Raw genomic sequence first — 27,829 nt, 5'->3', positions numbered from 1 at the left:
AACATGTTAATTAGTTCACATAAACTTGCAAACCAAGCCATTGGTAGAAAAGCTAATACAAATTGAAACATCACGTTAGAAACTTTAGACAAAAGCGAATATGAATTTTCTGTTACCTTATGGTTTAGACTAATATGCTTCCTTCAAGAAATAAAAACATAGCAAAATAATGTAAGTAATTGAAAATCGAGGACTGGAGATGAAAATTGGGGAGCGGAGCCTAACTAACTCTTCGGCATTAGAGGAGTGATTTGGCCATGGTTATGGGATAAGAGACACAATATTTTCTCGAAATAGCGATCTTACTTTGCTTTCCGGTTTGGTTCCCTGAGATCGATGGATGGAGAATCGAAAAAGTCACGAAAATAAAGGAACGATATAACTTTTTCTTGAGGAAAGTGTAGGATTTGGCGGATTAAAGTTCTTACTAACGCAAGACGTCGATCGTGTAATCGAAAAAGACGTTATAACACGGTTACTTGACCGACGTCTTCCATGCAGGGCCGGCTCAAACCTTTTACGGGCCCTAGGGTAAAATTAAAAAAAGTGACCCTTAACCGATGAAATTAAAATTTTGAAATTGTAGTTACATGGTAAAATAAAATTGTTTTCGTTTGAAAAGGTAAGCACAACCATAAAAGTAAAACAATCTTGCTCTTTTTATAGCTTTTTTTTTCTTGAGAATGAAATCATTTGTTCCTACAAAAATCTTCAAAATATAATATCTTTAGTCGGTTATACTTCAAAGTCAAGTAAATTTCTAAAATTTAAGTAAAAAGAAAAGTACCCCTGGATTTAAGAATCAAAAAATGAATTGATGAAGCTGAAAGTGAAACTGAAATGGATACCTGAAACAAGAAAACAAAAAAAAATCCTCAGACGTTTTAGAAACGAAAAAAATATTTTGCTCTACCAAAAAAAATCAGTGATCTCTAAACAAAAAACATGATAGTAAAAAAAAATATTAAAGATCACTTACATAAACTAATCAACAATGTAAGAATCCTTGCAGAATCAATGATTTTGAGAGTATTAAAATTGTATTGTCACTGAAGACGTCTTGATGAAATACACTCATGCCTAAAAAGCTCACATTAGATAACTACTTTTAATGTTGATTATAATATTTTAATATTAAATATAATTTGGTAAAAGTTTAATCAAATTAACATAAATAAGATTTTGTTTCCATAAAGTTAGATTTATAAATTTTGTATTTATTAATTTCGTTTTTCTAAAACATTATACGTATAGTTTACAAAAAATAAAATTACACTACTACATTAAAAAAAAAAATTATGGGCCCCTTCCAACAATGGGCCCTGGGCGAGTGCACTGCTGGCCCCTGGTCATCAGCCGGCCCTGCTTCCATGTTAAACTGGAGAAATCGGCTGCGGAGAAACAGAGTTAGAAGAAGATGATGGAACCGAACCATTAATCTTATCGGGCTTAAAGTAAATGGTATGAGAAGACCAAACCCAAGTTAAATATAACACTTGAATAAACAGGCCCAGCCCGCCAAAATTAACAAATGCATTCGGAAGTAGCAAATTCCTACAGTGCCACGTGTCCTATTTTGCCCTCGCGTGGACGCAAAAGGAGAGAGAAAACAAAATTTTATTATTATAGATAGATAGATAGACTAGTGATTTTCCCAGGTTATGCCTGGGGTATTCATATAATTTTAGTTAAATTATAATATTTTACACTTATGTATAAACATAAATCGTGTATATAAATTACAATTGATGTTACTCTATTAAATTGGTATAAAATTTAAAATTTGTTTGTCTATATTCATTGTCTTGTATAAAGCAAATTTGATCATTTAAATTCACAAATTGTTATTTGTTATTACTGGAAATCATATATGGAATGATAAATAAGATGAGTAAAAACTAACTAAACCTAATTATGATTTAAATACATTTTGTTATTCTTAAGATTTGTATAAGAAAATTGTAAAATTTACAATTGATTTAAAATTTGTTTTGACTTTAAAATCATTGAGTTCTAATACCAAATTGAACAGTTTCATTATATAAATGAAATTGAATAAAAAATTGATCCAACCATAAAAATAATATCATTGTCCAAACCAAACCAAACTAAAAACAAACTTTTTAAACAAACTATATACCAAAATTTGATATTTAAATCATATAAACCAATAATGATTCTCTAAATTAAGCTTGTCCGCCTCATCTCAAAGACCTTACTCTTTTCTTTTATGTTGGTTTGCAGTTTTAATGATTCTTTAACTCTAGTGACTGAATTAATACGTGATTTTGGAGTTGAATGGGATTTAATAGATCTGAGGATGTTACATGCAAAAAAAAAAACTTAACATACCCTTGTACATGCTATTAAGTTGTTTTCAAACAGTCGGCTACAAACCACTAGCTTGCAGCCTCAACACAGAGAACACTGTTTGTTTTTAAGTTACAATTCTAAATCAATTACGATGATTAGACAATGTAAACAAATATTCTCTCACAACATATAAGTTAATATGTTTTATTAAATGCACGTTCAAGAAGGGAAACCATGAAACAAAAGAACAGCGTATAGAGGCATATTCTAGAGATCATATTCAAAAATTTTAGCTAAGCAAACTAAATAAAAAAAGTGCTGTTTGATTGCTCTGTACAATTTATAAATCCATATAATGAATGATGTCTAGGCCAGTGGTTGGATTACAGTCTTCCGCATGTGTAAAATAAAATTACTAAAATTCAGATTGAAAAAATGGAATCTATCACCACATTCAATTCAAGAGTTTCCTCATGAACCGAAGTGGCAAAGGTTTTAAAATTCTCATCCTCCGGAATGAACTGTGGTACGACTCCTTTTGGTCTGTCTGCACTTCCTCTACCTGAAAGCAAAATAAATAATATCAAAAGGCACTTTTATTAATAAAAACAAATGTAGTAGTGAATATATATCCAAGACCGTTACACGGTGAGCCACATGGTGACGCCCTGGCAGCGTCCTTGCTCACTTCGGTCTCTAGTCTGGACCACCTCGGTGGGGCCAGGATACTCAGTTAGCAAAAAAAAATAAAAAATATAGGCTTCAACTTTGCGTAAGATAACAATAGCTAAAAAAAAAAGATAACACGGGCTTTAAATGTGCGTATGAATGCTTTCAGTAAGATGTAATTAAGAACCAATAGCATATTAAGCAAAGTCAAACAAAATACATTTAGTATATACAAATGGCAGTAGGATAATACTTGTGAAACCCATATGCAGTCCATATTGTGCATCGATCACTAAACAGATGGTAAGATACCTCTTTCTTGTTTCCAGTTTCCAGAGATGGCTGATTAAAAACCTAAGAAGCTCCTCCAGAATTCACATTTGCATTGCTTGTAAGAAAATGGATCCATTTGTCTTCTTTTGCGGATCGTTTTCAAGGTTTTATAGATAAGAAATGTTGAAAACTAAACCCGACCCCTAGCCGTTAGATTTCTGTAACCACACAACAATTAAAGCTTGTTCTATAAGCCAATGCAAGGACTATGTTTATTAAACTGAAGCATGTACCTTATTTGTTAAATCCTTTTCCGGCTCTTTCGTTTCAGCAACATAAAACTCCCATTCACCACTACCCCAAGGGTCATCATTTCCATCTTCTCGTTGACAAGTATCAAATTTGGACAGGTTCCAGTTATTTATAAAATTCCACATGCGAATCTAAAACTGTTGTACTCTGAACCACAATAGTTCAATTTATAGCACTCTTGTTCCTCCTGTTCAAGTATCAATAACATAATTAGATCTTTTTATTCACCCTAGAGAACATAAAGTTAGATCCATGTTCGTATAAGTAGGATGTGAATCCGTGTCGTGTTGCTTATAATTAGAAGTAATTGTACATTATTTGTAATCTTCATGTAACTTTTGATTCTTTAAACATGTTTATAGAGTGAGGGATTTTTCCCAAACATAAAACAAACATTGGGTATTTTACAGTGTATATAACTATTAAAGTATAGTCTTAGATTTAAATTGTTTCATTTGCAACTTATATGTTTGCTTTTACATGTGAATAAAGTTCAGAGAAGTTAACACTATTGAAATATTTAATTCTTTAAGATTTCTAAAAATATTTTACAAAACTAAATGAAAACGCCTGAACACAAACAATTTAAACTTTAATATTTGGTGTGTACATGCACAATTGACAAATAAATTGGACTTGATACTTATGGTTGTGGATTGATTTAGAAAAAAATAATTAACTATAAATCCGAACGTAATGAAAAGTGCAGAATAAACCATAAGTTCCCCTTGGAAAAATGATGAAAGAAGCATGTGTATAAAGGGGAAAAATGATAAGTTACCTAGAAAAGAAGTCTTCTACATAACGTCTATGTCGCAATGAACTACAATGTCTGCATTTAATGCCCCGCCGTCCCTTCTTCCTGTAAGCACATGATAAGAAGGTGCTCCGGCTTTTTTTTTTTTTTGACATCAGGTGCTCCGGCTTAATCATCTGCTAATATAAAGTTTCTCCAATATATCAGCAGTTTAGTAGTCAGGCGAAACCTCAAAAATAAAAATAAAAATTTCAAAAGAGAGAGGTTATAAATAAGGCATAAACTAATGTATAGACAAAACTTCAATGTATCAATTTCATGTTCAAACGTATCAAGTATTTCATACTCAGCTCTTTCATCCACCATCCTCAGTTCATTGTGATATATACAGACTCAAATTTAGATATATAATAGGAAAAAATGCATTGTACATCTATATCAAAACTAAGTCCATTTTAGAAACATAGAAGCAACAAAGTTAAACATAATTCACAGTCCAGTAGCCGAAATGAAAGGAAGCAACTGAAATATACTCACAAGTCACAAGCATGCATACTCCCACATGGTTCTATATCCATAAGCCTTTTGTTTTCCATAAGCCTTTGTTCTGACTGATGTATCCTTGAGATTAGCGTGGATTCAAAAACCTATTAGAAAGCCACCGTATTGAAAAGTCAACACCAAGATGATCAAAAGTATAATCTAATAGCGATGGGGTCATGAGATTATATTTCACTACATTTATATATGTTTCTTCTTCTCACAAATGCAGCAAAGAAAATCAATATTCGCGCAAAAAAATTGAAGATGCATCAAGAAAAGACTAACCATTGGAACCGCAAACTCGTGATCTTTTTGTTGTCGATCCTCAACCTGCTTTTTCTGATAAAAATAATTTGAGGATTGGGGAAGAATGAACCTTTTGTTATGTTTTGAGGATAATATTTACCTGATCAAGAGCCTAAAATCGACGACGCCAATTACTTCCTAGAGTGAATGTAGAACCTCCTTATAATGACTCACCATCCCACCATAAGCTCAAGGAAAGGCATTCTCTTTGTTGTTTCGCTTTTTTTCAGGATATCTTAGATTCTCTGCTGTTACTTGCCATAGCTTTAGCTTCTTCAGCGGGGTTTTCAAATTTGGTGGGATTTAGGTTTCAACTAAATGATTTATATTAAGAGGAGAATCAACCATCAAAGAAGGAGTAAAAACATCATTGAATGGTTGCGTTAACATTGATTACTCATGAGAACCAAAACCGTGAAGACGAAGTGGAACAGTCGGAGTTGGCATGCTCGAGGTTTGTTGTTTCGTTTTTAGTATTGTATCTTGTATATTTACTTAGTATTTATATTTATTTTTATTTTGTATATTTACTTATTCTAATTTTTTTTATATTAAATGATAATATTACGATAGATGTTAAATGTAATATTTCTATTTCTTATGTTGTATATTTACTTATTATGTATTTTTCTTATATTGTAATATTTGTTGTTTCGTTTTTAGTATCTTGTATATTTACTTAATATTTATTTATTTTTATTTTGTATATTTACTTATTCTATTTTTTGTTTTTATATTAAATAATAATATTATGATAGATGTTAAATGTAATATTTCTATTTCTTATATTGTATATTTACTTATTATATATTTTCTTATATTATATATAGACTTATTTTTTAATTTTTTTATATTGTAATGCCACGTGACATCTTCTCAGAGAATTTTTTTTGCTGAAGTGGACGTTCTATGGAGCCTCAAAATGTCTCTTTTATTACTGCAAAATGGAGTGTGAAATGGAGTGATGAACCAACAAAATAGTGATTACTCTATTTATGGAGTAATGGGTTTCTTGTTTGTTCATCACTCCTATTCCCACTCCATTTTGCAGTAAATTATGGAGTGGGGGTTGGAAATACTCTTATAGATTTAGCGCTCATAAAACATATCAATGCCTTCTTAATAGTTCTTCAATACAAGTTTCTTAAGGATGTAAATTGATTAGCAAGTGATGGTTTCTGATAAACTATAGTTAAGACTTTCGCCTCATATCATATAATGGTTTCATATCTTATATAATAAAGGAGACTTTGGTCTCTCCTCATTAAGCCACATTAGCATAGAGGGAAGGGCAAATCCCAACACGTGTCATCATATTTTTCACTCTCATTTCGATGCTACTTTTGGGCCTTGCAGACTGAATGTTGTGTATTATGATTATGGAGTTTTATTCATAGCATATTGTGGCCCGATATATTTTGGCCCACTCCTTACCTTTTTTGTAATCTTCTCAAGTTAATGAATCCGCCGTTATACAGCTTCACCGTCTCCGCTTCCCATTGCCCTTTCGTGACGCCTTAACTTTTTGCAATTATATCAATAACTCAAGCAATCCCACTACTTATTCTTCAATGCAGCTTTCATTCCAGTTCCAGCTATTTTCATACATTATATATACACATCTTCTGTGAACCCAAACAAAATCGTACATTTTCTGAATTCATAGATCGTGTTCTTCCCATAGTAAATGAGAAGGAGAGCTCTTGGTGGCCACTGATCAGATGGATCATCTGACCATTCTGAAATTCGTGTGACTATACGCCGTTGGGGATGGAGGAGGAAGTTCTACAGCTCTACGTTGGTTACTTAAAGAAGATGATTGCGATGAGAGGGAGGATGGAATACAAGAATGTAGTTGAACTCATGGAGCAAGGACTCACAGTGGTTAACTTCGTTGTCTGCTTAACCAATTTATTTAAGTCATCGCATGGTTATTGAAGAGAATGACGAGATCTTAAAAAAATTTTGCGGAGAAGACGGTATTGTTTATGCGTTATGTGAATTTCAAGAAGAATGTGATTATTCTGATATCAACAATAATCTTAATTTGATTGATGGGAAGGTCTGTGGTTTATGTTGCCCGAGGCACTGATCATTGATCTGTATACTCATTTTATGGATAGGGATGACTTCGGGGAATTTGCAAAATTTGCTTTCAGTGAATATGGTCATAGAGTGAAGCATTGGATTACCGTAAACGAGCCTTATGAGTCTAGCCTTGGTGGATACGACACTGCAGAGAAAGCACCAGGAAGATGTTCTAAATACATCAATGAGAAATGCGTTGGAGGTGATTCTGGACATGAAGTCTACACCTTAAGTCACAACTTGTTGTTGGCTCATGCTGAAGCTGTGGAAGAGTTTAGGAAATGTGCAAAGGTGATATCTCTTTAAGAACCAATATATATTAAAGTTTCTATTGATCTAACGTGTGGATTCATATCAAAACAGTGCAAAGATGGGAACATTGGTATAGTCCGGAGTCCAATGTGGTTTAAGCCTTACGAGAAGAAGTCCAGCTCAGAGGAGATAGTGAAGAGAGCTTTGGATTTCACTTTAGGCTGGTGAGTGTCTTTAAGAAAAATTTTAGCGTTTTTGAGTTTGGATTCTGATAGTTTCTTTTAGGCATTTGGAATCAGTAACACAGGGAGACTACCCTCTGACCATGAAAAATAGCGTTGGTGCTAGATTACGATCGTTTACACTGAGCAGAAGATGAAATTGAAGGGCTCTTATGATTTTTTTGGTATCAGTTACTTCTGCGTTTGTTGCTCATGTAGACAATTTTGATAAAGAGAAACCGAGCTGTGAATTCTCGCTTCAAATTACATTGTATGCTCTGCTTTTCTAACCATTACGTTTGTTTTTGATGGTTAGTGTTCTTCTTTCTAATCTTCCCTTTTGTTTTACCTGTAGCACAAAATCCAGATGGGTACAAGATTGGTTCTCAGGTATAATTTCTCTTTGTTTTATCTGATGATGTTTCAGCCGGCTACTTCCAAATATCCAGTGTGAGCTGATGGATTAAGAAAAGTTTTGAAATACATCAAAGAGAACTATAAGGACCCGGAGATCATGGTCACTGGGAACGGTAAGAAATTAGCTATCTTCTCTCTATTTTGAACTTGGAATCTGTTACCTTAGATTGATCTGAGTGGTGCAACTCATTGCATTTGCAGGGTACAAGGAGACACTTGGTGAGAAAGATGTACTTCAGGATGCGCTCAGCGACAGTAACATGAAGTATTACCATATGAGACATCTCAGGACACTTGGGGGAGCATTTCGCGCCACGTGTCGACATTCTGTGATAATGGTGTTTCTCACGCGTTGATATCCCTACGGTTCACGCGCGATCTGTTCTGTTGCGGTGAAATGCTGTGTGTTAGAATTGGGCCTCACTTCTTTTTTAAAATAATTGAGCATGTTTCTTATTTGTGGCCCATTTGAATTAGGGATCTTCATTGTTCTTCTTATTCCGGCTGATTCTTCGCCGAACCCACACACGGACGAAACACCACTCCCTTCTCGAGCCGTAACGTCTTCCGGATTCTTTAATCCGTCATTAAATTGGGCTTCACTATCTCACTCTTGAAGGTCAGGCTTATAGTCAAAACAGACCAACTAATGGACGTTCCTTCCTTGGCAAGGTATCTCTCCCAGGGACTTATTTTGTTCCTCATTCTGATGCTGGTATTCTTCACTTCCCCATGGAGAAACGTGGGGTACAAAACTCGGTTCTTTTTGTTTTCATTCTATGATTACAAAAATTGAAATCAAATCTGTTTATAGTTTTCATATTTATTAGTTTTATTTAGTTCAGAACAGTTATACTAGATTGTTGTTTTGTTTGATTTAAAACCGGTTAACTAAATATAATAAATTTTTGATTTTGTTTGATTTTGATCGTTTTTACTCTAAGGTGTCAACCATTTGCATTATCTTTATCTATACGTTTAGAACTTAAGGATCTCTGTTATTTATACTGACTTCTATGTATTATGATATTAACAATGTTTAGAACAACACCGGCTCTATCCGCTAAAAAGCGAAAAACAAAACGCAACATAACATCTGATGTCTGCCTAATAAAAATAAATTAAAAGGCTTTATTGGGTTCTCATTTACAATATAACTTCTGTCATTATTGTCCTCAATAAGATATTTTTTTTTTAATATTTTTCTATCCCTTTCACACCATTTAGATATTTTAATTTCTCAAAATTACAAATTTCTATATTTATTAAACCATTCCGTTTCCAAATCAGAAACTCAAATTTACATACCACAAATATAAAATCACCAATGCCATAAAATCTATCTTGGTATATTCAGCATGTACCAAGTACCAAGTTAAGCTCTCAAACAATGACATCGTATCCTTATGATAACGGATCGATGCTACCGAATTCTAGATTTCTGTTGATCTTCACTTTGTATCTCTTGCTTTGTTTGCTATCTCTTAAAAATTGCTCAAACAAAACTACAATTAATCAATAATATATTATACTTATTAACCCTTCTCTTTCTGTTCCCATGCAATATCCTCTGAACCCACATCCTTATAAAACAATAACTTTCAACCCAAGCTCCAACAGATCTAAGAATTACTTTCACCCCAATCTCCAGCAAACTACAATATTCATCTTTTCCATGAACTTCAAAAGAGACAAATATATTACTATCACTAATCAATACCAAATTACTCAACCAAATTCTTAACAATTTATTAGACAACAAAACGTACGAACTCGGCGCGTAGCGCCGAAATACCCCTAGTAAAATGATAAACTATAGTCACATTTTTCACATATATATTTCATTCATTGCTCCAGCGTCTTCTATTCTATTCTCACTACAAAAAAATAAATTAAGACAGATAGCATCATTTATAAAGTGTCAAAAAATAACTGACTCTACTTTGAATCATTTATTTAAGAATGACACTAATTATATGATTTTATATCAATTAAATGTTAATAGTAACTTGATTAACATCACCTAAAATAAAACTGAAACAAATTAATAATAGTTTACATTATTTTAAAAATATTCAATGCAAATACAAGAACTTGCATCAATTACACAACTGAAATACTTGCTCAATTTAACTATCATCATTTTAACTAAAAGACATAAAAGTAATATAAGTAATAAATGACTAATATTTTTCAACTATAAAAATAAGACAAATAATATTTTTTACGTCGTGAGTGTGTTAATTAAAAAATGAAGATATTAACATAAGGCTAATGCAAATGAAATGGAGCGAAAAGATAAAAAAAAAGTATGATATATGTCGATGTTCAGTGTATAATTTATATTGTTTATTAACTGTTAGATGGCTTGCTTGTTGACAACTTAGAGGGAAACCAGATGCTTGTGCCTCTGGAGTAGTCCTATTTGAAGTCATATGCGCACGGCCGGCTTTGACATTCCCTCCTACATTGAAATTGTAAAGTGAGTTGTCATACCACGACTTAACGATAATGACTTTAGATTATCTCAATAGTTATCTATCACAAAAAGGCTGAACGAACATCTCAATACCTTTGCATCATACTTTTTCATAGAAAACATAAGAAAAATATAAGACTTTTTGAGAAATTTTTGAGAATAGTATATCTTTTTACATAGAAAATATAAGCAAAATAAGAAATATGGGATAACACGACAAAAAGAAGTGAATTACGTCAGTTAAATGTACCACAAAGATAAGTGATTATTTTACATTACTTATTTGTAAGTGAAACAAATATATCTAATTTAAAATCAGTTATAATAGTTGATGTCAATATTATTTATCATGACATCAATTTAATAAAATGATGTTAATTTGTATCATTTAGACAAAACTGATATTATTTTATAAATTTATATCAATTAAATAATTTATGCATTTAATTTTTAGTTTATGTTGTTTATGAAAATGACACAAATTTTACATCAATAATAAATTAATAAATTTTTTTACATCAATAAAAAATTGATGCTTATAAAAATTATATTATCTGAATTTACATAATTTAAAAAAATATTTTCGGCAAAACAGTTATCTAGTATTTATTTACTTTACATCAATAAAAATAGTTTAAATTTCAAAGAAACCAAAAGTATGAAAAGTAGTTACGATTATTTTGCTTTAAATTTTTTTTGTGCCTTTAATTTAACTGAGACTTATTTTTTGTAACTATTTTGCTTGTAAAAGTTTTTTTTCATCTCGCAAAGCATCTTATTCTTTAATTAAAAAATACTCATATATAAAGGATACTCACATATATATAAAGGATCTTATTCTTCAGTTATGTCTATAGTATTTGAGTATGCATAATGTATATTGTATATACATATATTGTGACTTTTTACAAAACATAAAATTATTAAATGAAGATTAAATTATTAGAATACAAAAAGTAAATAATAATAGAACACACATATTATACTAATATTATTACATCAAAAAGCTAAAATTATAGGCTTAAACTCAAATCAATTGATAGTTTGATTATTACATCTGCTTTTGTGCTATATAATTTATGACTTACCATTTTTTTGTTTTATCAATGGAACCATTCTCTCTAAAAGTATACATAAAAATTGTTACAGTTCGAATACTTTTTCAACTTCAAAAACGTTAAATTTAATAATTGTTTTGTAATTGCCTTCGGAAAAAGCAAAGTTTTAATTCATAATGAAAAATTCACAAATATTAGAAATAAAAGATATACAAAACACATTCCCGGGCATGATCATAAATAGTTTATATTAATTCTAGGTTATTAAAGAAATTTTTTTTTGCTTAAGCTTTGGTTATCAAAGAATTGCATTTGAATAATATACTTTTCTTGCCAAGTTTTCGAGACCTTGTTGTTTGGGGAGTAGTTTGTCTAAACAGAAAAGCATATATGATGCAATATGATTGAAAAATAAAAATTTCAAAACTATTTACTCAATAGTGAGAAATAATCCGATAGAATCCAAGAATGAAGATTGATAGACCGGTCTAAAAATGATCCTTCTTTATATATACTGCAAAAAAAAGGAGAATGGCTTCAGTCCCAACGGCTTAATTTTCTCTGCGGTTGGTGAGGTCTGCCAGAACTACATTACCACAACCGTCAACTGTCAGATAATCTAATGAGTTAAGCTTCGTTGCTTCTTTCCCAAGTTCCATTGCACATTGTAGGGGGGGGGGGGGGGCACCATGCCTTCTCAGTACTTGCCTTACGTTATTCACTGCATTTTGGCTTGACAATACCTCCCATATATCATCACATGCCAAAATCAAGAACTCGTCGTCTTCGGTTAGAATAATCTGTTGAATCTTTGGGTCTGGGATCATAGATGAGTGGGAGCCGGTGAAAGGAATCTTCAGTTCCCAATTCCCAAAGGCACTCTAACAGCAAAAACCCAGCTCTACGGCTAATCATTTTCTGATTTTTTGTTTCGTTTTACATTATATGTTTGAGATTTGACCATTAAGAAGTGGTAGACTTCAATCTATATTAAAATCTCTAAATACCTACTGTCATTACCTAACTCAAAGATAGTAACGAATCATGCTAGTCTCACTGTGTCGTCAGAGGATAATTCAATATATAATTCTTCGATCTCAGTAGCAGAGCTTTAATTTGAGAACGATTATTGTTTTGTCAGCAAGAGAACGATTTAAATCTGGAAAATTACAAATCAGACTAAGTATCTCAAAATATTTTTCTCATAATCAAAATCTACATTTTTTCTTCAACTTGACTATATGGCTTATATCGAGACCTTTGAAGGTATGTTTGTGCGTTTGATATATTTTTGTGTGGCTAATCAAACAATTGAATTAGTTCCTTAAAGGAGGAAAATTATGTTGTAAACAAACGCGAATTAATTCAAAGAAAGCAAAAAAAGCAAAAATGTATTGAGTCAAATACTAGTTTAGGATGTCTTATTATTATGTGAATTAAATAATTTTATAATCTTTAGATTCGTATTTATAGCATGCTAAAAAAATTTGATATTTTTTTCATATAGATATACATATTTATTTAAAAAGGTAAATTTTCCTAAACCAATAAGAAATACCGTACCGTGCGGTCTGCGGTCCCAGCACCCCCAGATGTCAACTTTAATAGCGAGTTTATCTTTCTTTCGCCTACCTAACGAATATAGAGTTTTTACTGGCGCACAAAGATTTAAAACACCTCAAAATACAACGGGTTAAAATAGAGCTGATTCAAAATGTATTTATTTTGAAGCTTTTCGACAGCAAAAAACAAAGATACGGAAGCTTGTACGAGAAAACAAAGAGATAACTTCAGTTATAAAGATGAAAGATAAATTTAGTTGAATTTGATTGGAGGAATTTATTTTCTAAGGTGGATAGACTGAGCATTGATCTTAGTTTCTTTTTAGTATAGGATAAAACTAGGGAATTTATTTTGTGAGGTGGATACAGTGGGTGGATAGCAGGATAGGTTCTTCATTTAGCATATGATAGATTTCGAAGTGTCATTGAATTATCCTAAATAATCATATGAAATTTATAAATATCTAGTTTTTAGTTGCTAATTTTATTTTATTTTTTCTTAGTGCAAATTGCAAAATCTCTAGAGAAGTAGTAGTGTAAGCGCAAAACTTTCGAAACGAAGACAAAATAAAAATGGCGCCGTTTCAGAAAAAAACATGGAGACGTTTCTGATTGGCTAATCCGTTAGTCACGAGGATCGCTATCTCATTTATTCTGTACCGTCGATAAGACTCAAATCTAACGAATACAAATCATCTTTCTTTCTTTCTTTTGTCCTTGTCACTATAAAACCACACCCACGACCGCCAACTAAAAATCACAAATCTCATACCACTCTCTACAACAACAACATCAATCTAACACGTCTAATCGATTTTGTCGCAATGGAAACCACCGGAAAAGTGAAGAAGGCTTTCGGAGGAAGGAAAGCGGGTGGCCCCAAGACCAAATCCGTCTCGAAATCGATCAAAGCCGGTCTCCAGTTTCCGGTGGGGAGAATCACTCGTTTCCTGAAGAAGGGACGGTACGCACAGAGGCTCGGCGGTGGAGCTCCGGTTTACATGGCCGCCGTTCTCGAGTACCTCGCCGCAGAAGTAAGTTTTCTTCACTCAGATCTGATTTGCTTACAGCGGGAAAATCATTTTCTGATCTATGAACTCTTTGGTATTCAGGTTCTGGAGCTTGCTGGTAACGCTGCGAGAGACAACAAGAAGTCGAGAATCATCCCGAGGCATCTTCTGTTGGCGATTAGGAACGATGAAGAGTTGGGGAAACTTCTCAGTGGAGTTACGATCGCTCACGGTGGTGTCTTGCCAAACATTAACTCTGTTCTTTTGCCTAAGAAGTCTGCTAAGTCGTCCGAGGATGCTGCACCCAAGTCGCCTGGCAAATCTCCCAAGAAGGCTTAATCATCTCGACGTTACTTGAATTCACCTGTTTGGTTATGTGTTTGGTTACTTTGTGAGGGGACTATGTAGAAAGCTTTTTTAGTTATGTAATTTGGATTTGAGTTCTCTTCAGATCCTATTTTATCTTTAGTAACAATTTATAAATCATTTGGACTAAACTCACCGCAACTTTTGTTACACACGCAAAAAAGAAAAAAAAACTTACCGCAAGAGGCGAATACTTAATTTATTTCGTTTAATCACCTCACTGTTTCTCTTCCTAGCTGATCTAAACACTATCAAATGTTCCTTTCTCAATTATCTCATCGTGTTTGTTATTTAGCATCGCCATTACGATGTATAGCAACTCGAGGTTCTTGTTCTTCAAAATTGTTCGTTGGAGGTATATATCTGTCGATGTTCTATTTAATCGCTTCCTGATTAATAATGTATTTAATCGTTATGTTTGTAAATGGACCCATTTGGTTGTTTTAGACAACCGTATGGCCTTAGGACAGAAAATAGTTTTAGTTAGTAATCCATGATATGAAGTGCACTCTAAGTGTTCGATTATATGCGTGAGAAAAACACTAAATGTAAGCCATGTTACAAAAAAAAAAAAAAAAAAAACACTGAATGTGTAAATACACACCACTGCAGGGCTTAACTACGACACGAATGAACCTGTTTTGAAGAACGAGTTTGAAAAATACGGTCAAGTTATAAATGGTATGATAAATCTGTTAGTTTTATTTGCAAAATTTACTCTTATGGATAAACAAATGGCATTTACTGAGTTTTGTTTTGTTTTGTTTTGGTTGAATGTGAAAAGTACAGTGAGAGTAATATGCGATCACATGAGCGGCAAGTCAAAAGGCTATGGATTTGTGCTATTTGATTCAGAAGAAGCAGTTGCAAGTGCCTTAGCTTCCATGAACAATCAGGTTTGTTACACTAAACTGAGTCAAACAGAATTCCTTTTTAGTAAATATAGATGTGTGCTGACTTGCCTTTGTTCTGCCTTTTGTTCAGTTACTCGAAGGCAGACAGATTAGAGTTGAATATGCTCGTCCTAAAGGAGGTTTAGATCAGAATAAGAACTGATTCTCGATTTCTCAACTCAACTGAACCTTTAGATATGTTGGTGTAGCACATAACTCAGGGAAACTGCATTCGCTCTTTCGAATTGTAACAGTGTAGAACTCAATAATCTTTTTGGTGGAGAGTCTTAAGTCGTCTATGTAACGACTGTGTGTGTCCTCTTCTAAGATTTGTTACTGTGCTCATATTCGTTGTTGGTGCTTCTTCTTCCTTCTCAGCTTCTACAAATCTTAATCAACCATTTACAACCTGACAACAGACAAATGTGAAGCTTCGACCATTTTTTGAAGAACAGGGCCTTGGTTATACTCCTGATTCAAGATCAATTCAATTTCATATCAAAGCCAAGAATGAATAATACATTTTATACAACGAAGTTTATTTACATACTCCACCAATCTTGGTTCAGAGTGAGTGAGTGAAGAGAATTGGATTGGTCAAGAACGAGGTTTTCCGAAAGGCCCAATAATATCCAATTGTGGTAGGCCCATTAAATTAACCCCTCTCAAAAGGTCTCAAAGGTGCACCAATAAAACCAAAAACCCTAGTTCACTTGTTGCATTTAGTTCAACTTTGTTTCTTCGTCTCTAGCAGGAGAGTTTTGTGCGGCTGCCACTTCGATTTCAAGGTTAGACCAATTCTCCGATCTGTGAATTATCTTCTAAAATTCTCTTAATTTGGAAATTTTGAGCTCGATTGATAATTAGGATACTGATAGTATTGGATCACACATACACTTAGATGTATTGAAATGTCTTTGTTATGTGCGAAGTGATTGTGTTTGGTTGTGAGGCGAAAATGAATTGTGTATTAGTTATCTTTTTGTGTTTATCAATTAAATGTTTTATTAAGCTCTGTATTTATTGTTTTTGATTTGATTCCAGTGTTTGAGCTTTGAAAGATGGTGAGAATCAGTGTGCTTAATGACGCTCTCAAGAGTATGTTCAATGCGGAAAAGAGAGGCAAGAGGCAGGTGATGATCAGGCCTTCGTCTAAGGTCATCATCAAGTTTCTCATTGTGATGCAGAAACACGGTATATAGTGTGAAATTCGTTATCTAATTTATACATTCATTTTCCTTTGGTTTTTGTCTGGCTCAGCTGTTAAAGTTTCTTGAAAAATTGCAGGTTACATTGGTGAGTTCGAGTACGTTGATGACCACAGGTCTGGCAAGATTGTCGTTGAGCTCAATGGAAGACTGAACAAATGTGGTGTCATCAGTCCCCGTTTCGATGTCGGAGTTAAGGAGATCGAAGGCTGGACCGCTCGTCTTCTTCCTTCCAGACAGGTCTGTCTTTACTCTTGCGCTCTATGTTCCTTGTCTTTTGAATTTGGGTCATATGACTAAATTAGAGCATCTAGGGATAATCCATGTTCTATATATCATATATATATATATATATATATATATATATATATATATATATATATATATATATATATATAATGGTGAATTCAGTTTCTGTTGACTTATCTTAGCTTAGTTATGCTCTGTGTTGATGTATCTGGCATCGTTTTTGTTGGAATTGTGCAGTTTGGTTACATTGTTCTTACAACCTCCGCTGGTATCATGGACCACGAAGAGGCCAGGAGGAAGAATGTTGGTGGAAAAGTTCTTGGGTTCTTTTACTGAGAAGGCAACAACTTCATGAGAAGGCTATACTTTTGCTTCTCCTTTTGGTGAGATGAGGAATTTGATTGAGCTCAATGTTAAAAGAGGGTCGTAGACGTTTCTCTGTTTGTTATTTTGGATGATTTTGTTTGTTTTCGGTTTTGCGCAGAAGTTATGAAGAAAGTAGACAGTAATTTTCAATGAAAAACTTGTTTCTCTTGAGCCAATTATCTATCTATGACATTTTATCTTCACTTCATGAGACTTTGCGTCTTTTTGTTATTTTTACCATCATCTAGCTGAGGTTTGTTAATGATTCGTGAACATAGTAAAGCAGACTTCTCCACCATTCTCTTTTGTTCGTGAATCATGCTATTAATCCGATCTTGTCGCTCTGAAACATCTCCAACCCTACTTTATTTTCTACTAGGGTAAATTTATTTTTAAATGTCTAATTTATTTTTAACTTAAAATAGTACTAAAGTTCATAATTTTTACAACAATTTTAACTTTCATTTTGGAAATTATACTTGTCTAATTATTATAAAATTTTAAATATAAAACTGTTTTTTCTTTTTGTTATACATTTTTAAAAACTAATGATTTCACGATGTAAAATAAATAACTTATTCATTTTGACTAAAAATATTTTAAGATAGATAAATAAATAATATGAAACTATCTTACTCTTTATATATTTACATGTTTTTTTTTAGAAAGGATATACATATACATCTTTGTAGAATCTTATATGTATTATCATATATGAAAACAAAGCCAATCGTGTTATTTGGATAAATCTTACTGGCCAACTTATAATGTATAATCCTTACAATATCTTATTACATATTTTATTATATTTATTGTGTTTTGTTATTGAATACAATTATTTCTTTCTTTATTATATATTTATATTTATATTTTTATTTTTATACACATATTTAAATTTAAATAATTTAGCATACATATAGATGTAGACGATGATGACGTTTGTGACTGAATTTATATTTACTTAAAAAGTAAATTCTTATTTGAAATATTAGGAATATAAATTTATTAAATATACTATTCATTTAGATTTTTAATAAAAAGGCTGTTTTAATTTATTAAAAATATCCATTTAAATATTTAATAAACAAAAGACATGTATAATTAGTTGCTAAAGAGAGTTTTTTGAAATCAAATGTTTTATATATTTATAAGCTTATTTAAGGAAAATTGTATTTAAAGTGCTGAAAATAGATAGAAGTTTCTGAAAAAAAAAAGGAAAAGAGTGTTTACAAATGTGTAATAAATTTCGTGTTTGTTGAGCAGAGAATGTTTACGGAAACGTCTTGGTTCCCAATTTGTATTGAGAGTTGGTTTACTATTTATATTCAGTGAACGAAAAAACGATTTCTTTGGTCCAGTCTGTCTTTGTTTATGTAATGAGGATCTTAATTATTTAGCTATTAGCAACATTTTGGAGATCGGGATGTGAATATGTAAGGGGAAAAGTGGCTGATTATTTGCAAATAGCAGTATCATAAAGCCACAAACTTGAGAAATTAATCATTGCGTGCCTTCTGGACTGTATGCTCCGTTGTTGGCACTGGTCCTTCCTCAACAGTGCATCCGCCTAAAGCAACCTGAACACGTGCGGTGATAAACTTACTCTAGGAAGAAACACATGTGCCTCCCGCCTCCCGACATATCACTGCAAGGGTTGTCGCAAATCGCAATTGAAATCTGTAGTAGTGTATGGTGTAATTATCATATGAATGGCTCATTCTTAAGAATCATGTCCACTTTTTTGTTTCCATTCAACGAAAAGATAAGAAAAAAATCATAATAATATTCTTTTAATATCTATTATATATTTGTTAACCAAGATAAATTCAAAGTGTTACAAAGAAATTTGAAATTTAAAAACTCGTTGGTTATTATTTTCCACACATCATCTCAACTGATCATCATAATGAGAATCTCAATGTCACACAAACACATAATCAGACATCTACTTTGTGCATAGAATACAATTTATTAAATAGATGGTGTGTATGTGTACTTGCAAATTGTGTTATTAAATCTAATGGAGTGCTCCTTTCTTCAATACACATTCCTATGAACAGGAAAATAAAGAGTGGTGGCATTGTTCCCTATCCGAATCACTTCCATATCTCACTGTCCATATGCCACAATGGTAAATTGCAGCATTCTAACCTTTAAATACCACAATGGATCCTCCTAAGTATATCACTGCTTAAGCTACTTCATGTGACGTTGAGGATCCACATTCTTCAGCAAGGTACAAATCCAGATTTAAGTTTCAGTCATGGCTTTCTTGGTTGGTAAGTACCTCGACAAATGAAAATTAACAGATGAGTATGGATGATTAAAATAGTGTATGTACCTGCAAGTATGCATTCTGCTGCATCTTAGCAAAAGAGACACTCGACAGTAGGTATGTACCTGGAAGTCTGAGCCATGTTACCTTCTTTTATGGATCTTTCTCAAGGTTTCAGTGAAAAAGTGTTCATGTGATGTCATAAACATGTTTAAAACCAAACGTGAACCCCAGCCGTCAGATTACAATAACCAAAAGAAAATAAAGCTTTCCATCAGCGAATGCAAGCACAATGTTTATGAAATGAAAAGCTTGTACCTTAACTGTTAAATCTTTCTTCAGCTCTATCATTTAAGCAACATGCCTAAAAGTGAACCCCACTAACAACAGAGAGAGCAACTTCATTCGCCTCTTGATCGATCGTACACCTCCTTACAACTTGCAAGGCCAAACACTCTATCTAAAGGCATACGAAATCAAGGATTACATTTGATCAAGAAGCTGGAAAAATAATCAAGTATTACCAAAAGTAGATGCAGTGGGTATATTGGATGGTCGAAAACGGAACGATAGCTCATGTATATGACCGTTTCATCAATGATACACTTCCAATCTACCACGTCATCCTTACTCTTTCTTTCACACTTGCATTTGATCTTCTCCTGTAGCCATCTCTATCCCTCCCCTTCCGTCAATCACCTGATCTTACCCCCGAAGAAATCATGACGAAAAAGAAAAGCGAATCAGTGAATCATATGCTTAGCCCTATAAATGATCGAGAGGATTGCAATGATGAATTTAAAGGCATGAGACTGACCTTTTTATAATCGAATATTAACACAATGGAATTAATGGAGAATTAATGCATTCAATGACAAATCGTGGAGGAGTGGGGAGAGGACATTAAAGCCCACGCCTCAATTCAACCGATTTCCGTTAGCGGTAAGTCGGAAAGTCGTATGATGAGACACTCGGTGTTAGGTTCCAACAGATATTGCTGGGAAACAGTTAGTCGGTGAGATGAAAAGACTCATCGTCTCTTCGGCGTTGACGACCTTCTTCGTGTTATTAGTTACGACGGAGAATCTTAGACAATGAAGATGAATTGGCCTACCGTTCAATTAAGGTAAACGAAACTCCAGTAAGTAAAGAGGAGTTCTCTGTAAAATATGTATCTGGATATTGATTACCTTATTGATCCCTCTTTGTTCGGCATGCCTCTGGAACCAACTTCCACGATGCTGACCATCTAGCTTCTTGTCACTTTTGATCAAGTCTCCTAATAATAATTAGAAAAAACACTTCGTATGATCTATTATTGAGGATTTATTACCTTTCAAAGAGGAAACATGTTAGTGTTATACCTTAACAGCCGCCGAAGAAAATCCCCATTTAGCATGAGGCTCATCTTCTGCGTCATTCCTCTCTGCCTTTAAAATCAGATAGCCTATAAACACAGTTTCTTTCATCTCAAAGAAGAGAGATATGGAGACGAAAGGAAAAAAAAATTACAGGTCGAAGAAAACTTCTACTGGATTGGGATTCGAGTAGCACCTGAGAGTCCGAAGCCTCTCCGTAATCTGATTACGATATAGAACCGTCTTAAAAAAAAAAAAAAAATTGGAAGGGAGACTTAAAACTGAGAATGATATTGAATTGGAATTGAGAGTAACGAAGCCATAAATCTGGATCTTAAGCGTTACCGGAGAAGCTTCTAGGAGGTGGGTAGAGGAAGAGTTGGCCAGAAACCTAAAAGACGACAGAGGATAGTAATCTTAAGTTTGGGCATGCCACTTGTAAATAATTGCCCAATGCTTGATGCTGATGTGGCTTAATGACGAGGGAGAAAAGCCCCTTTATTGTATAAGATTCCAAACATTATTTTCTAGTACCCCATTCTATTTTCAATTCCAAAATAGAGTAATGGCTAGGGCATTTGGTGTTGAACTTTTTTTTTATTTGTGAATTGGTCTTTTAAATCTTTATTGTTTTTATTTCTTACATAAATAATATTTTAAAATAATACAATAACATAAATAAACAAGATATTCCATTATTTAATAATTTTACATAACATATATATTATAATTAAAAATAATAATATAAAATAAAGATAAGAGCAAATCTCCAAAATAGCACATTTCTAAGTTTATATCACAAAAATGACACTCAAAAACTAAAATAACCAAAATAGCACTTTTCTAAGTTTATCCTTTGAAAATTTTAATTTTTTTTATTTTTCAAAATTTGAAATCTTATCCCCAAAACCTCATTTCTCAACTCTAAACCCTAAACTCTAAACCCTAAACCCTAAACCCTAAACCCTAAACACTAAACCCTAAACTATAAACCCTAAACCCTAAACCCTAAACCCTAAACCCTAAACTCTAAACCCTAAACCCTAAATTCTAAACCCTAAACCCTAAACCCTAAATCCTAAACCCCACCCTTTAACTCTAAACCCTAAGTTTGTGACTTTTGATAAAACATTAAGTGCTATTTTTGTGACTTTTGACTTTGAGTGCTAGTTTGGGAACAAAAACTTGATTTAATGCTATTTTTATCTTTTTCTCTAAAGATAACATAAAATAATCTACAGTTGTGTTTCGCTATTGTGAAAGGACATGTTCGGTTTTGAAAAAAAAATGTGTTACATGACATCATGACTACATGTATAATTTTACATAACATGATAATTGAGGATGAGCGTGAACTCGATGCACCAACCACCAACTGAACTTGGAAGAGAAGTTACACCTCCATATATCAAAATTGCAGAAGATGAAAATGTCCGATTTCAAAATTTTCTTGTTTGATTTAGGAATATCAAAGATAATTAAACTTATGTGTTATTACGAAATGTATTAATTGATCATTTGTGAGAAAAATATTCTAATGCCATTATTAAACCAACTTATATATTGTCTTTTATTTATTTTTAATGATTTCTTGTACTTTTTAATAATAAATGTTTAATTTAAATAAATTATATTTTAAAGAATTTTTGTAAACATAAAATAGTTGGAGTTTATTAGTAAATTTTTATAAGTATAAGGTATTATTAACAATTATTAATAAAATATAATATTTTTAAAGTAAAAAATAGAGTAATACATTGGAGCAAAACTTTACTCCATTTTGGTGTTGCACCATTTTGGAGTAATACATTGGAGATGCTCTAATAAACTTTAGATTGTTTTGATTAACCTACTATGTATACTTCATGCATATATGTACACAACCTTTACCTCTAGTATTTAGTTAATTAAAATGATTTCGTTTATTGCCAAGAGCTTTCGCATCATCATACATAGGAATATATCAAACTCATTATTTCATGTGTCAACAACAATTGTAAATACTTATGTGTATATAAAGATATGATGTCTATGAGAGGATGATCTTCAAGACATGTTTCAAGGACATTTGGGTTGGCCTTTGGAGTTCTTCATATCGCGGTAACAAGGACACTCATCTCTGTTTCCATAAGTTCCTGAAGGAACACAATGATCATCACACTTCTCGCAACATATATTGCAATACTGGAGACACCGATCTTGTCTCCCTGCCTTTGAACATCTCACGTTGCATTTTCCATTGCATGGGGCTAATTCATGTATCATTCCAAATATGAGTCTAGACAGTGAGATTCATATAAATATTTGTCTAAAGAATGAATTATGTATACTTACATGAATCTGCCTTTGAAAGCATAAACAAAGAAGATGAGAGTAGAAGAGAGATCATGAAGAATTGAACGATAGCCAACTTCATCTTCATTCTTAACGAGGTTGATTCTTAAAAAAATATAATAATTGGGAAGATGAAGAAACAAAACTGAAAGCTTGCACACAATGCAAATGAACCTGATTGTTTGGAATGAACGAAATGAGGCTACAAAATGGAGTTATTTATAGTGAAAAAATATCAGCGTAGGTGAAATGTTTGACCAATATTTGGATACTATTCCAAGTAAATTAAATATTGACTATGACTTATATTTAGATTGTTAACTTGGTAAATATCATTTAAATATCTAAAGTTTCCATATATTGTTGACAGTTAAGGGTATGTTTTTAATGGAAAAAGGAAGCGGAAACTTTTATTAAAATTAATACTTGGAGACTAACCTAGTAAATTTTTTCGTCTAAATTTTTTTAAATTCAATACTATACTAGGTGATTTCCCGTGCTCATGCACGATTATAAATATTTCTAAAATAAATATATTATAATAATTGATTGCTATTTACTTTTAATTTTAAATTAATTTATAATTTATATGCATCATTTATATTAATAATATTATATTACTTTAATTATACATGTGATTTTATATATGATATATTTAATCAGTTTTGTTGTTTTTCAGTCGATTTAGTTATCTTTTTTTTTTTTTTTCGATTTAGTTATCATTTGGGTAAATTAGATTGCATCTATGAATTCAACTGTAATATTTTTAATTCTATATATTAAAATTTTGGTTAATTTCTTATTTGCATTTAGGTTGTTGTTGTCTTAGTTATGTAAATATATTATATGAAGATTATGTATAACTTAAGATATATTGTGATTAAAATAATAAAAAAATAAACTAAAATGTCTGATTCCAAATTAAATAAATTAATATAACAAACCATAATATTCTGAAGTCTCATGCATATATATAAATTTTGCAAAATAACTAAATTGTAACAGTTGGTTAATATTTTATTTTCATTTTAATATGTTTTGAGTTGCCATATGATTTTTATTTATAAAATAAATTACTATTCTTATAAAATTACATATTCTTATTGTAATTAAATCTATAATTTTAGATATAGAATTATATATTCTTTCAAATTCAAAATAAAGTATAATTATTTTTTATTATAATTAAGTCAAACGTGCATGTATTTTCATAATATTTATCAAATTATATGTTGATGTTTTTTGAGAAAAATATTAGAAAATAAAGCGATGATCAATAGGAAGTTACATGCGTAAGTAGCTGATACATTTTTGAAAGCTCATGAATACATATAAATATTTACAATAATTAAAATATTTTATAAATTATAAATAACTTTATATCTTTGATTTATTGAATGAAAACTAAAATTTATTTTAAATAATCTTAAAAATGAGAATTCAGATTGGCTTTGGTATTTTGATTATGGTTCTATTAAGTTTCACAAACATAAAAACATAAAATTTAAAAGCAAATTTAATATTAAGAAAAAAATAACTTTAGTAATGATAAAATATAATATATCTACTTCATTAAACTATTTTGTAACTATTTGATCAAAAAATGTTTTTTAATATCTCTTAAAAATAAGCAGTAAAAAAATTGTGATTGTATTTAAAAATAATATTATATAAGTAAAATATAATTTATCGGTATTTTTTATGTAATTGAAAGATATTATAATCTACTAAATATATGAAAAATAAATAAAACATTTCAATATTACTAATTATAAACTATTTTTAGACAATTAAACATATATAAGTTTATGTTACTTAATTATTTTATATAATCATCTAAGAAAATATATAGATATATAAAAATATTTTTATTACTTTGAATTTTTTTTGTATTTTTAAAATTATGTTTTAAAAGAAATAAATTGTTTTTAATGAAATCACATTATATAGAAATTTATAATTTTCATCTAAGAAAATACATATATAAAGAAATTATTTTATTACTTCAAAATAATATTTTATGTTATTTAAAAATATTTTTAAATGTAATATTACTATTTTGTGAACTTTCCTTTTTTTTATCAAATAATATTATATATACATATATTTTCGTTTTTAAATTCTTTTTTTAACTTTTTATAAAAAATTCCTTTTTTATTATATGTGTACATTTTTCAGAATTTTTTTAAAAGGAAACTAAAAAAATAAAAAGTAATAGTATTTTAAATGTAAATTAATTCATTAAAGGTATCACTGTAATCAACCATCGTGAGAGTTAACGTGAGAGTGACAAATAGGAAACTGACTTCTCAAATAATATTATAGAGATGTCAAATACAACAACATAATACTAGGATAAGATCCGCGTCCTGCGCGGGATGAGATAAATATAAAAATGATATATTAAAATTATTAAATTGTATTTTGCATGGTGAGGATAATATAAGGTGAGGTATATAGAATTAAAAAGTATATATTTAATAAAATTGAAAAATAATGGAAGCACTTAATATAGTGGACTTTATTTCATAGACTTTAATTCTTAAACTTGTTAGTTTCTATTTGGTGGACCTTAGGTTTATAGGATAACTTTATTTTGTTGGGCTTTATTTCACACTTGTCTAAAACCAAAAAGAAAAAGAACTTTTCTTCAAAAAAAATTTCAATTTGCGTGAAAGAGAAATAATGACTACGAAAATCTATTCTATTAAAACACTTGTGTGACCAATTGATAAAAGTTGGATCCAACAATTAATGGCAACAATACATGTATCCATCATTTTCGAACATAACCACCCATTTATATAATTTTCCAACATAACCACTATTCCTTAATAGCTTTAGTTTATCCTTCACACGGCTAACAAACTAAAGTAGCCCCCACGTCATAATCACAGCGATAATATAGGGAACCTCTATTTATATCTAATTTTTTTTTTTTACAATTTCTTTTCCTACTAATCGGGACCATTATTTACTATCAGTTAAATTAGCAACTAATATATTTTTCTGGACTTTAACACCATATTATCGATAGCTAATAATATGTAACCTTAATACCATAGTTAATAATCGATTGTATCTTAATAATATGGAGCATATCTATTTTTTTTTTAATTATTTATCCAATAAAACAAAAACATTCCAGGAATCAAATCAATTATTCTAAAATCAATTTCGAAATTTGGTCATCTAACTCCTTAATCCCGTAAAATATGCCCTCATATTTTCCAACAATTTTTTTAACTAATAACTTTTTCCTTCCCCAAAATCGTTTCTATCGCCATCCTCTTATAAATATTGAAAAAATAGGGAAACAGTTACAAAACCCATTAAAATTGGGCCACGAATTTTTATTTACATAACCCATTTATAATTTCTATACAAATTATTATGTGTAATATAATGTGTAATAATGATGTAATTATAATTATATACAAAATTAAGTAATTCCAATTTATGAAAAAAAATTGCAGTTATTTAATCTGTCTGTTTAATTACTGATTTACTAGATGATGACCCGCACACTTGTGCGGACTAATATATATCCAAATAAATCAAATTTTAACATAATTTTTAATTTTGATTTGATTTTTTTAATTAATTTCAAATATTAAATTAAGTAGAAGATATAATTTACTTTATTTACTCCAACACAACATAGATAAAATGTTTTGATACTTACAAAAAATTTCATTTATTCTATCACCAAACCACACATATAAAAGTATCATCATCATAATAATATAATAAAATTTTATTAATACTGTAAACTAACACTAAAGATAAATCTATAAAACCTATCCCCTCTTCATTAAAAATTTATTCGCATTTTATATGAATTTCCTTTTATCGGAGTTTGTACTGACACATATTAACAAAATCTACAATGATTAAAAACATATTTCTATTTAACTAAAATTTTATAAATTAAAAATAATAATTATATATGTCTAATAAAAGCTGTTTTGTAAAAAAAAATAACGGCAAAAGATTGCATTCTTTAGACTCATATTTTTGATTGGTAAGATAATTCGATGATATAAATTAGAAACAAACGTCATTTAAAAACAATTAATACAAACATCAACTGATTTTATATAACTAAAATAAACATAAGATGAAAACTATAAAATTATTGCTAAAATTTGATAATATTCGTTAATCATAATTATCCCTGACTATAATGTGAATATTTATTAAATAATCACTAAAAATGTTTTAGAACTAAAAATTTAAAAACTATTTATTAAAAATAATGACTCAGCCTAACTCATGAAATATGACAAATAAGTTTTTGAAAATAATTAAATTATGAATTAAAATTATGGCAAAATATGGAAAAATCTCACTAAGAATTATTTATTATAAATATATAAAATTATGAATTAAAATTACTAAGAATATGAAATATATATATATAATTTAAACTGTGGAGAGCATGACAAATAAAAAAAATATTAAAACATAAAGAATAAGTAAATTTCTTAAAATTTTGAAAAATAATACAAATAAACAAT

At 30.8% G+C, this 27,829-nt stretch overlaps 3 protein-coding genes, 1 long non-coding RNA gene and 1 pseudogene across 14 annotated transcripts; 4 read left to right on the top strand and 1 right to left on the bottom strand.

The window, feature by feature from the left end:
* The first annotated feature begins 6,147 nt into the window (after positions 1-6,147).
* LOC111209736 lies at positions 6,148-11,489 on the top strand (annotated as a pseudogene).
* A 2,505-nt stretch (positions 11,490-13,994) lies between these two features.
* On the top strand, positions 13,995-14,757 carry LOC106416459 (probable histone H2A.7). The gene is made up of 2 exons (XM_013857345.3): positions 13,995-14,284; positions 14,363-14,757. The coding sequence occupies exons 1-2, from the start codon at positions 14,075-14,077 to the stop codon at positions 14,597-14,599; spliced, it is 447 nt and encodes a 148-aa protein (XP_013712799.1). The 5' UTR covers positions 13,995-14,074; the 3' UTR covers positions 14,600-14,757.
* A 65-nt stretch (positions 14,758-14,822) lies between these two features.
* On the top strand, positions 14,823-15,889 carry LOC106416460 (glycine-rich RNA-binding protein 3, mitochondrial). Its single transcript, XM_013857346.3, has 4 exons — positions 14,823-14,981; positions 15,239-15,307; positions 15,416-15,522; positions 15,611-15,889. Exons 1-4 carry the CDS (start codon positions 14,882-14,884, stop codon positions 15,680-15,682), a joined length of 348 nt encoding a protein of 115 aa, XP_013712800.1. The 5' UTR covers positions 14,823-14,881; the 3' UTR covers positions 15,683-15,889.
* Positions 15,890-16,197: 308 nt separating this feature from the next.
* On the top strand, positions 16,198-17,550 carry LOC106417616 (40S ribosomal protein S15a-like). Its single transcript, XM_048767305.1, has 4 exons — positions 16,198-16,307; positions 16,564-16,713; positions 16,807-16,967; positions 17,214-17,550. Exons 2-4 carry the CDS (start codon positions 16,581-16,583, stop codon positions 17,310-17,312), a joined length of 393 nt encoding a protein of 130 aa, XP_048623262.1. The 5' UTR covers positions 16,198-16,307; positions 16,564-16,580; the 3' UTR covers positions 17,313-17,550.
* A 1,637-nt stretch (positions 17,551-19,187) lies between these two features.
* Positions 19,188-21,438, bottom strand: LOC106416744. 11 transcript variants are annotated; one of them, XR_007328199.1, is made up of 7 exons: positions 21,321-21,438; positions 21,130-21,197; positions 20,982-21,047; positions 20,808-20,896; positions 20,435-20,727; positions 20,142-20,316; positions 19,188-20,077 (listed from the first exon to the last, which is right to left on the bottom strand). It is a non-coding gene; the product is annotated as an uncharacterized LOC106416744 (long non-coding RNA). The 11 variants fall into 11 exon arrangements; XR_007328204.1 differs by having other exon boundaries at positions 20,142-20,321; positions 21,130-21,218; positions 21,321-21,423; XR_007328201.1 differs by having other exon boundaries at positions 20,982-21,043; positions 21,321-21,419.
* Between the last annotated feature and the right edge of the window lie 6,391 nt (positions 21,439-27,829).

Source organism: Brassica napus, chromosome C9, assembly GCF_020379485.1.
Source record: "Brassica napus cultivar Da-Ae chromosome C9, Da-Ae, whole genome shotgun sequence".
Classification (NCBI taxonomy): Eukaryota; Viridiplantae; Streptophyta; class Magnoliopsida; order Brassicales; family Brassicaceae; genus Brassica; species Brassica napus.
This window is presented reverse-complemented; position numbering and strand designations above follow the sequence as displayed.